Source organism: Anolis sagrei, chromosome 6, assembly GCF_037176765.1.
Source record: "Anolis sagrei isolate rAnoSag1 chromosome 6, rAnoSag1.mat, whole genome shotgun sequence".
Classification (NCBI taxonomy): Eukaryota; Metazoa; Chordata; class Lepidosauria; order Squamata; family Dactyloidae; genus Anolis; species Anolis sagrei.
In genome coordinates, this window is record NC_090026.1 from 23,679,673 (window position 1) to 23,691,294 (window position 11,622).

The following is an 11,622-nucleotide window of genomic DNA, read 5'->3' on the forward strand; positions in this document are numbered from 1 at the left end:
AAAACCACTACCTGGCTCTTTCTAAATACACTTCTCTTGAGATTTCAGAAAACACACTGTATACTTTCAAGGTTTCATATTAGCTGGTTTTTAAAACAAACTGAAAGCTTCAACGAATTGTATAGATTGCCTCAATGGCAAGTGACTTGCAGGAACTGGATTTTCTTGTAAAATATTTGATTTGGTTATCAATAGCCACCCTCACATTGGTCTTCTATCTTTATGGAGATCCAACTTGGACTGTGATCTAGTCATATCTAAGGAAGAGAAACACACAACGTTCAGTGGATGTTTACAGATGCTTTTATTGTCATATCCTACAGCTGCCACCCTTTGTAAAACCCCAGAATGGAAGAGAAAGATAACAGGCCCCAGTCCCACAAATGGCAGAAATATAAAGCAGGAGGGGACAAAACTTAAAAGAAATGTGCATATAATGTATTAAACCCACATCCCTACATAAAAGAGGGACTTTGTTCCTCTAAAATGACCTTTGGTGCTACAGTACTATCTGTTTTCCACTGCCACCCAGCAAATGCTGCTTTGAGCCCCTGATGACAAGGATATCCATCTCAAAAACAGTGCCACTGTGGGAATCAAGCGGAGAAGAGCCTCAGGGCAGAATACCTAGAAGCTCTGTTTCCTCATTGCTAGATTTAGCTCTATGGCACAGCTCAACCCCTCAGTATACTGGCCACATATGTAACATGGATTGGAAGGGCTCCTCTGTACCACATGAGTAACGAAAGAACCTAAGTTGCCATCAGCTCTATCACTTCTACTCAGATGTCATGGAATCTTCAAACATGCTCAGCAAATTTTTTGGTTCAAAGGTTGAGGACTGATCTGAGCACTGGGGATCAGTTGGTTCCCATTCATCTTCCTTATCATCATCCTCAAAAGCCAGCGTGCGCCGCAGACTATCTGCAGGCAACGAGTCGGATGAAGTAGGACTGCTGCTCAGGGACTTTCGGCCGATGTAGCTGAGATTGGGGCTACTGAGAATGACCAAAGACCTACAAGAAATCAAGAAAAATGGAGTGATTGTAAAAAAAACCAAAACAAACCATAGGTTAGGAGGTGCTATCAGGATCTCTTGAAATTTACCCTGACAGTGTAAATGTCAATGCACTTTGCCACAAAAGACTCCACAGCATGAAGTGTTGACAAAGCTTCAGGAAGGAGAAAATGACATTGTTAATCAATAGCTCACCTGTTCTTTCTGCCATTAGTATGCTGGGGTGAAAGATGCCGTGGTGTTGATGTGCTTCCTACACATGGGCAGATTGGGGAACCAGGCTGTCTGGAAGAGCAAAAATGTGGAAGTTATCAGTGTTAGCAAATCATTAGCTTTAATTTTCTGGAGCTAGCAAAAGGCAAAAAACAAACAAAAGCAAAACCCAACACCCAGAAACAGGTTTTTAAAAAAAAGGATGGACAATAGACAATGGAGAAAATATAATAATAATAATAATCATCATCATCATCATCATCATCATTTGTATACTGCCCTATCTCAATTAAAACTACAAATAAAAGCAAGTGCTACAAGAGTAATCATGCCTTCTCTCACTCCATGCGTATCCCCTACTTACTTGTCTGAGAACTGTAGCTCCATGGGACAAGTGTGGTTGTGACGTCCAACAGTGCCTGAAAGCTCAAAGACATCTTTGCCAAGGCTGTCTTCAATATTTTCATCTTCCTCCTCACCCCAGTCATTAGAAAGGGCACTGTCTTGGAAGGGTAGAACCAGGGGTGAATGTGGAGGTGTTACTGGAACATTTCGGTGCCAGAATAGCAGCCAGTGAGCTGGGCTGCATACAGTCTCCCAGACCCACTGCATGAACCTAAGGAAGATCTGCAATGAGCAGGAGGAAAGAGTTACACACTGAATGTTAGGAAAGAGAGAGACCAAAAACAGCTACCATGCCACACAATAACAGTGTATAGGGACATTTTCATACAAAACAGAGGCAACATTACACAGGCTGGTATAATAGCCCCCTTCCCCAAACAACAGAAACCAACGTATTACAGGTTTAATCGCTCACAGAGAGTACACGGGAGCACTCATAAGAAAACCAGCATCCATTTTGGGAAGGAAACACTGATTGAAGCAGGAAAGGGCTGCAATTAACACAGTGCAAAGAAGTGGGTGACTTAGGAGTGCCTTGAAAATGCAGTTGAGGACAACTGCAGATTAGTATTGTGATTATCAGTGGTGAAGCCCATGCTCACTTTGAACATGGAAACCCCTTGCTGGATCCCAGATTGTGCCAGAAGCATCAGCTTCCTCCACCTTGCCGTCCTCTGCATGAGGCTGGAAGCAAGCAGTGTATCCACTGAGGGCCGGAGATGAGGTTTGGGTTGCAACATGGAAGCCAGAAGTGTCCGCAGCTCAGCAGAAAGATCTGAAAAGGGCAGGAATGTTCAAGTTGCTTATCTTGTTTTTTTTCAGAATATTGAATTTTCCATGTCACCAGAAATTTCTCCTCAACACGCCTGGTTTAAAGAACACTTTTCCATTTGCCTGCTTCTCACGAGGATTAACTGTGTCTTGCTCTGGTCAATATTGTGTGTGGCTCCCACTCACCTGCAGTGAACTCAGGAGGCAGATAACCCTGTCGCAGCTGCTGCCATCCTTCACCTCCATTGGGAAGCTCCATGTTGCAGGCAATCTCTAAAATAGTTATGCCGAGACTGGGAAAGAAAAGAAAACACACTGATAAAGACACTGCCAACATGGATTACTGGACTACAGGAGTAATTTATATCACAGTTGATTATAAGGTGGTGAGCAAGAGCCACAAGTGAGAGGCTGGTGGCTAACTTGGCTCCCCTACTTTCCATCTCACCCCACACCTGAAGATGTCAGCAGCCTTGGTGTATTCTCCATGGAGCAACTCAGGGGCCATGTAACGGGGATCCCCTTCTTGAGCATCACTGAGATCGCCACAGTCCAGCTCCAGCATCAGCCCAAAGTCACCCAGTTTACAAACGTTGTTAGATGACAGAAAGATGTTAGCTGGCTTGACATCCATGTGTAAAAGATTGTGGTCATGTAGGTGATGCAGTCCCTGCAGCAAGTCCCAGAGGAAGACCCTCACCTGCCATTCAGGTAGTGGCCCATACTTCTCACAGTACTGCAGCAGACTGCCCGGGCACAATTCTGTCTGGATATAGAGCTGTCCGCGCTCCTCCCAGGCCTGTACGAAGCTCACACAGTTGGGGTGGTGCCCTACACGTTCATGCTTGCGCACTTCGGCCAGTTTTCTCTGCCTGTCACCCTCACCTCGAAAGTGCTCCACAGAACGTTTCACAGCATACAGCTGTCCATCTTCCTTATAACGTACCTATAAAACAGATGGAATAGCCAAGTCAGACTCATATTCTAAAGAGGGTTCCAACTCTTAATTCACAGAGAAATCCCCTTGCCAAGGTAGTGCTTCAAGAAATTTTGACACCCAAGCAGGGAATGGAATTATGCTGTCCCAAGAACACACATGTTTTAGAAACTATGCTTACCTTATATACTTCACCAAAAGAGCCTCGTCCCAGACAACTCAGCTGCTGGAAACACTGTCTGAAAAACAACTCTCTTTTGGTTGGATCATATAAGCGACTACGCAGGAGTGGTTCTTGCCTCTTCTCTCCGTGGAAGGAAACACTACGTGGTTGGAGCCTAGTCCATGGCTGCAACTGGCGGGCAGAGAAAACCCGGCTCACAGTTAGCGTACTCTTGTAGCGCGGCCGTGGAGGGACGGTATAGCTGAGGGGCTGGCGGGCCCGCTTGACCGAAAAGCTACATTCTGCTTCCCGGAAGAAGGCAGGCACTGGCAAAGGAGTGTGACTCAGCTGGGACTTGGCCTCTGCACAGTCATGAGCTACAGGCATACCTGGAAGCACAAGGTAGTCATTAGAACTAAATGGTAACTTCCTCCACTGTCAGAACTAAGCAGCATTGCTAGCTAATAGCCACTAGCGAGGTTGGGAGCAGGAAAAATACATATAAAATTGCAAATATTTTCAAGATAGTTCTCTAGGGAGACTAACTACAGTTCTGGAGAGAAAAATGAAACTCTTATAGACTGATAATACATGTTGACGAGAAATCTTGCTACATAAGTGAATCCTTTCTCCATGCAAAACCAAATAGCATGAGGAACATGAAGAAACATCATTAACTACGGCCAGCCTTCCACTTTCACTGTGGCAAGGGGCACAGGATCCCCCATAAAAAGCTAAAAACCACAAATAAAGAAATTGCCATTATTTGCTAGCTAATCCTAGCATCACTTACGATACAAACAAGCTTTTGCTTTGTTTTTCAGTTCCTTTATAGGTTGTTTTGCAGGATGAATTTGTTTTTGTTCATACCTATTTCCTAGTTTGGGGAGCATTTGAGATAAGATTTTTTTTTCGTGTCAGGAGTAACTTGAGAAACTGCAAGTCACTTCTGGTATGAGAGAATAGGCCGTCTGCAAGGATGTTGCCCAAGGGACACTCAGATGTTCTTATGTTTTACCATCCTTGTGTGGGAGTCTTCTCTCATGTCTCCGTGTGAGGAGCTGGAGCTGGCAGAGGGAGCTCATCCACACTCTCCTCGGATTTGAACCTCTGACCTATCAGTCTTCAGTCCTGCCGGCACAAGGGTTTAACCCATTACACCACTGGGGGCTCTGTGAGATAAGATTAATTCCATCAATTTGCCACAGCTGTCCTAGAGCCATCAATATAGTGATAGCGGCTTCAGTGATTCCCGATAAACCACATGACATTCAAATGAATTTGACAAGCGTGGGATCTGAATCTCTAGTGCCACTAAAACCAAAGAAAGAAAACTTCTCAGCGGGATCACAGAAAGAAGAGACTAAGCTGAGCAACAATAAGATACAAAGAATTTCAGAGTATCAATTTACCCCACAATTCCCTTGCTTGCATTATCTATCACAAACCACTTGAATCTATGTGAAAATCAGGATACAATTATAGAAACACTTTCCATAGAGCCCTAAAGACAAAAAATGAGACTTGTTTCAGAATAAAGATACCATAAATATATTTTAAAGCATTGCAAATAATTACATCATTATGTCTATATTTCTAGTCCAAAAACATTCAGAGTGGGCACATGGGGACTTAGACTTTCCTTGAAAACAACCACGGAGGAATACATCTACTTCATTAACGGAGATATACTGGTGGTTATGAGATTGTAAAATGGATTTAAAATTTTACAACTGCTGGGAATATTTGCAGTTAACTAAATGTGATCCAAAAATCTACCCTTTCAGCTGGTTTATAAATCCTCCACTCCCATGCTCAGCAACCCATGCCCCAATCCTTCCTGGACAAGAGCAAGAAGGCTCTCTGCTAACACCTGCCCCAAGCCCCAAAGGAAAGTATAACTTCAGCCTGGATTTGTTCAGATTTGTACAGGAGTCCAAAATAATGTCCTTCCTCTGAGAGATAGCCTACAGCGCCTAGTATTCACTGGCAGTCTCCCATCCACATATTAACTAGGGCTGGCTCTGCTTAGTTTCCAGATCAGATAGGACCTGGTGCCTTTAAGTGCCACCCATGAAAAATCTGAGATGTCAAAACTACCTTCAAATATCTCCTCAAAAAGTCCCCTTTGATGCACCTTGCGAGATCCCCTACTTTAGCCATCAATTGAATCACTTATATTCATTATTTGAACCCATTAGCAGAGGCATGACAAAGATTATGTCTTCATGACACACTACTTATATCAATACGACTTCTCACCAATGAGTTTATAACATTCTGCCCCACTCCCACAACTATATAAAGCATCAGAACACTGATGGCGCTATATAAACAAACAACAGTAGTAAAATGTCAGGCGCATTGATGGCGCTATATAAACAAATGACAATAATAATAACAGTAACAACAACAACAACTTTATTTATACCCTGCCACCATCTCCCCGAAGGGATGTGGGGCAGCTCACAAAAGCATTCAATAGTGCAGCCACACAAAATACAACAAGTGCATAAACAAGAAGGAGATAAGGGGTATCTGGCAACCCTAAATTCCAACATGAAGAAAGATTTACAATGTACAATGACAATACAGTTATTATGTTCTATGAAACAGACAATAATTCTACCACCGCACAATATTAGTAGTAAAACAACAACATCTTGCTACCCTAATTCATACATGTAGAGAGAAAGGGAGGATGTTTCCACCCTTGCATAATAATAATAATAATAATAATAATAATAATAATAATAATAATTTTATCATGTCAGAAGTGACTTGAGAAACTGCAAGTCGCTTCTGGTGTGAGAGAATTGGTTGTCTTGCAGGGACGTTGCTCAGGGGATACCCGGTCGTTTTACCATCCTATGGGAACCTTCTCTCATGCGCCCACATAGGAAGCTGGAGTTGACAGACGGGAGCTCACCCCAGCACACAGATACAAATCACCGACCTTGAGGTCAGCAGTTCAGCCAGCACAAGTGTTTAACCCATTGTGTCACCGCGACTCCTTATAATAATAATGACACCTGGCAATCCTAATTCCAAAATGTAGGAAGAACAGGGCCACCCCACCCCATCTTAGTAATATTAATAATAACAGCAATAATAATGACATCTGGCAACACTAAGTCCAAAATGTAGGGAGAAAGGGACCATATTTCAACAACTGCATAATAGTAGTGATAATAATAACAATGGCATCTGGCAACCTAATTCCCACATGTAAGGAGAAAGGGAAAATATTTCCGCCCTTGTATAACGATGATGATGATATCTGGCAATCTTAATTCCACAATGTAGGGAGAAAGAGGCCATATTTCCACCACCACACATTAACAACAACAGTTAAAAGAGAAAACTGGCAAAAGAAGACTCTCCATGGACAGTTCCTGGGAAAAAATGAGAGCAAAATTGACAAGGAAAAAACATGGATGTAGCTCACAAATGGAACTTTGAAAAAGCAGACAGAGGGTTTAATTCTTGCAGCCTAAGATCAAGCCATTAGAACCAATGCCATTAAAGCCAGAACTGAAAAGTCAACAACAGATTCCAAGTGTAGACTCTGAAAGGAAGCAGACAAAACGATGGATTACATCCTCAGCTGCTGCTGCAAGAAGTTTGTGCAAACAGACTACAACCAGAGGCATAATACTGTTGTTCAGATGATCCAGTGGAACTTGTGCCACAAATACCATTTGCCTGTGACAAAAAACTGGTGGGATCACAAGTCTGAAAAAATTACACAAAATGAACATGTCAGACTACTCTGGGACTTCCAAATTCAGAGTTTTAGAGCACAATACTCCTGAACTCACCATCATAGGAAAAAAACAAAGTATGGATTGTGGATACTGCAATGCCAGGCGACAGCAGAATTGACAAGAAGCAACTGGAAAAGCTTACACAATATGAGGATTTAAATACAGAACTGCAAAGACTCTGGCACAAGCCAGTCAAGGTCATCTCGGTGGAACCTCCCAAAATGTAGGGGCAAAAAGACCAAGATACTCTATAAATCCAAATCTGAAAGCAGATTTCCACGGGGAGGGTGAGAAAGAACACCACGGAAATTTAATCTGTAAAACTGCAAAATGCTATTTTATTGCACGGCTGTCAGCAATAACGATGAACATGCACATAAGAATGCAATCAAAGGGCTTGTCGCCCCTAAAGTTAGTTTACATTCATATTTATGACTCTCATTAAAAACAGAAGGCACAGTTTTATTGATATTCAGAAATCAGTCATCCCATTGGTCTTAGCTAGCAATTATGGAATCTCATTGTTCTTCTATCTAACAGCACGAGCATATAACAATGGTACTGTTCAAATGTCTGACCCTGAGCTAGGAAGCTACAGGCCGTGTTATCTTACTTGCATGTTGCTTCTCTACATGCCTGTGAGAAATTAGGGAGTGAAGAAGTGCATCTACTATCTAGCAACTTATATCCTTGAGCAGTAGAAAGCAACAGAGAATAATTGCTTCTCTCTGTGGCAGCATTTTCTAAGCTGCCACAGAGAGGTAAGTCAGGCAAACAGGACATCTAGGACTTGCAGTCATTAGAAAATCACATTTAAAATCACGTCTCTCTCACCAGTGGTAATTGGCACACTGGGTGCAGTGCCTAAAGACCTTGGTCTGCACTTAAAAACAATCGGTGCTGAAGAAATCACCATCTGTCAGCTGCAAAAGGCTACCCAACTCGGATCTGTGCACATTATTGGGAAGTGTCTGACGTGTGATCCAATACAAAAGCCAGCAGAGTGATCTTGTTTGCTGTGTACTAATCGTGTAGTGTATCTATTATTATTATTATTATTATTATTATTATTATTATTATTATTATTTGCCTGAGACAAAGAACTGGTGGGATCACAAGCCTGAAAAAGTTACAGAAAATGAACATGTCAAACTATTCTGGGACTTCCGAATTCAGATTGACAGTTTTGGAGCACAATACTCCTGACCTCACAATCATGTTAAAAAACGAAGTATGGATCTCTGATGTTGCAATCCCAGGTGACAGCAGGACTGAAGAGAAACAACTGGAAAAGCTGACACGATATGAGGATTTAAAGATCGAACTGCAAAGACTCTGGCACAAGCCAGTTAAGGTGGTCCCAGTGGTGATTGGCACACTGGGTGCAGTGCCTAAAGACTTTGTCCTGCACTTAAAAACAATCGGCGCTGACAAACGACCATCTGTCAGCTGCAAATGGCCACCTGACTCCGATCTGCACGCAACATTCGCCAATACATCAAGCAGTCCTAGCCATTTGGGAAGTATCCGACATATGATCCAATAGAAGAACCAGCATAGTGATCTTGTTTGCGGCGTACTAATATTGTTACGTACCTAATGATGATGATGATAGTAATAATATATATATATATATATATATATATATATATATATATTAAAAGCACAGCAGACAATGAACCAGTACAAGAAAACTGCACTCCAAACCAGAGCTGACAGCTGACACAACAAAGCATTGCATGGGCAGTTCCTTGACAAAATTGAAGGAAAAGTTGATAAGGAGAATACCTGGTTATGGTTATGAAGAAGGAGACAGAAGGCCTGATTTTTGTAGCCCAGGAGCAAGCCATCAGAACAAATGCAATTAAGGCCAGGATTGAAAAATCAGCTGATGACCCAAAATACAGACTGTGCAAGGAAGCTGATGAAACCATGGTCATCTCCTCAGCTGTTGCAAGAAAATCACAAAGATGGACTACAAACAAAGGCACAACTCTGTGGCCCAAATGATTCACTAGAACTTATGTCACAAGTACCACCTGCCAGCAGTAAAGAATTGGTGGGATCATAAACCCGCAAAGGTGGTGGAAAATGAACACGCAAAAATACTGTGGGACTTTCGAATCCAGACTGACAAAGCTTTGGAACACAATACACCAGACATCACAACTGTGGAAAAGAAAAGAGTTTGGATTATTGATGTCGCCATACCAGGTGACAGTCGCATTAAGGAAAAGCAACAAGAAAAACTCAGCCGTTATCAGGACCTCAAAATCAAACTGCAAAGGCTCTGGCATAAACCAGTACAGGTGGTCCCAGTGGTCATTGGCGCACTGGGTGCCGTGCCAAAAGATCTCAGCCAGCATTTGGAAACAACAAATATTGACAAAATCACAATCTGTCAACTGCAAAAGGCCACCTTAGTTGGATCTGCATGCCTCATTCGAAAATACATCACACAGCCCTAGACGCTTGGGAAGGGTTCAACTTGTGATTTTGTGATACAAAATCCAGCATATAGATCTCATTTGCTGTGACATACTGTGGTTTTGTGTCAGTAAAATTATTATTATTATTATTATTATTATTATTATTATTATTATTCGCCGACACATCACACAGTCGTAGACACTTGGGAAGTGTCTGAAGTGTGATCCAATACAACAGCCAGCAGAGTGATCTTGTCTGCTGCGGAGTCATCTTGTTGTGTTTCAAATAATAATAATAATAATAATAATAATAATAATAATAATAATAATAACAATAATAATAATACACATAATTTGAAAATACATCACACAGTCCTGGATGCTTGGGAAGTCTTCAACTTGTGATTTTGTGACACAAAATCCAGCATATAGATCTCGTTTGCTGTGACATACTGTGCTTTTGTGTCAGTAAAATTATTATTATTATTATTATTATTATTATTATTATTATTCGCCGATACATTACACAGTCCTAGACACTTGGGAAGTGTCCGACATGTGATCCAATACAACAGCCAGCAGAGTGATCTTGTCTGCTGCGGAGTCATCTTGTTGTGTTTCAAATAATAATAGTAATAATAATAATAATAATAATAATAATAATAATAATATACTTGGGAAGTGTCCAACGTGTGAGCCAATACAATAGTCAGCACAGTGTCTGCTGTGGACTCATCTTGTTGTGTTTCAAATAATAATAATAATAATAATAATAATAATAAAGTGTCTGACGTGTGATCCAATACAACAGTCAGCACAGTGTCTGCTGTGGACTCATCTTGTTGTGTTTCAAATAATAATAATGATAATAATAATAATCATCATCATCATCATCATCTTGGGAAGTGTCTGACATGTGATCCAATACAACAGTCAGCACAGTGTCTGCTGTGGACTCATCTTGTTGTGTTTCAAATAATAATAATAATAATAAAATAATAATAATACACTTGGGAAGTGTCTGACGTGCGATCCAATACAGCAGCCAGCAGAGTGATCTTGTCTGCTGTGGACTGATCTTGTTGTGTTTCAAATAATAATAATAATAATGTCATCTGGCAACTTTAACTGAGAGGGAGGGAAAACAGGATAATATTTCCTCCAGCACACAATAATAATAATTTTAGTGACACCTAGGAGCCTCAATTCACACAGGAAGGGAGAAAAAGACTATATTTCCATCACTAACATCATAATAACACAACATTCTGGCAACCTTAATTCTCAAAGGGAGGGAGAAAAGAGCCATGCTTCCACCAATATACAGCATTACCATTAACAATAAAGGATATCTGTCAAGCCCCCCTTTCCCTTCCTTCCCCTCTCAATTCTCCCCAATTTAAGACATCCCCCCATATTTGGGAGGCAGGGAACGCCTTGCCTCTTGGCCTCTCCAATTTCCTCTGAAGTGTTGAGGGAATATTTCTCTCTCGCCAGACACACACACACAAATACCCGGATGCAGCCGCCTTCTCTTCTCTTCTCCTTCTCCTTCTCCTCTCCTCGCGCCAAGGGCGACCCCTCCCACTCCCCTTCCTCAGAACGTTGGGGGCCAACGCTCCGCGCTCGCGCCAAAATTCCAAACGGGCTCGCCCACTTCCGCCTCGCCTACGTCACCGCGGCAGCAGCAGCAGCAGTGCGCGCGCACTCAGAAGCGAGGGAAAGGATGGGGGGGGGTTAAGAGCGCGGGAAGGCACAAGCCCCGCCCCCTTTCCTCTTTTCCCCCCCTCCCCCGCCATTTTTTTTCTCTCTCTCTCTTTTAGCCAATCAGGAGCCACCAAAGGAGGTGATTGACAGGAAGGAAAGAGACACGTCTTGGCTGTGTCTTACGGTGTCTAACTCAGGCATAGGCAAACTTG

At 42.1% G+C, this 11,622-nt stretch overlaps 1 protein-coding gene across 2 annotated transcripts; it reads right to left on the reverse strand.

Moving 5' to 3' along the window:
• Window positions 1–287: 287 nt before the first annotated feature.
• PKMYT1 (protein kinase, membrane associated tyrosine/threonine 1) lies at window positions 288–11,390 on the reverse strand. Of its 2 annotated transcripts, none has more exons than XM_060780580.2 (8): window positions 11,219–11,390; window positions 3,526–3,896; window positions 2,863–3,353; window positions 2,594–2,700; window positions 2,239–2,411; window positions 1,596–1,858; window positions 1,214–1,303; window positions 288–1,016 (listed from the first exon to the last, which is right to left on the reverse strand). In XM_060780580.2, exons 2-8 carry the CDS (start codon window positions 3,892–3,894, stop codon window positions 779–781), a joined length of 1,731 nt encoding a protein of 576 aa, XP_060636563.2. In that variant the 5' UTR covers window positions 3,895–3,896; window positions 11,219–11,390; the 3' UTR covers window positions 288–778. The 2 variants fall into 2 exon arrangements, with proteins under 2 accessions (XP_060636563.2, XP_067326033.1); XM_067469932.1 differs by having other exon boundaries at window positions 11,145–11,390.
• Between the last annotated feature and the right edge of the window lie 232 nt (window positions 11,391–11,622).

What these genes read in the sequence shown, in the direction of transcription:
- PKMYT1 (XM_060780580.2), bottom strand. Translation starts at nt 3,894, where the DNA reads ATGCCTGTAGCTCATGACTGTGCAGAGGCCAAGTCCCAGCTGAGTCAC. An exon ending in AAGGCTGCTGACATCTTCAG is followed by an intron (nt 2,701 to 2,862) that starts GTGTGGGGTGAG and finishes TTTCTTTCCCAG; the next exon opens with TCTCGGCATAACTATTTTAG. An exon ending in GAGCTACAGTTCTCAGACAA is followed by an intron (nt 1,304 to 1,595) that starts GTAAGTAGGGGA and finishes TTGCTCTTCCAG; the next exon opens with ACAGCCTGGTTCCCCAATCT.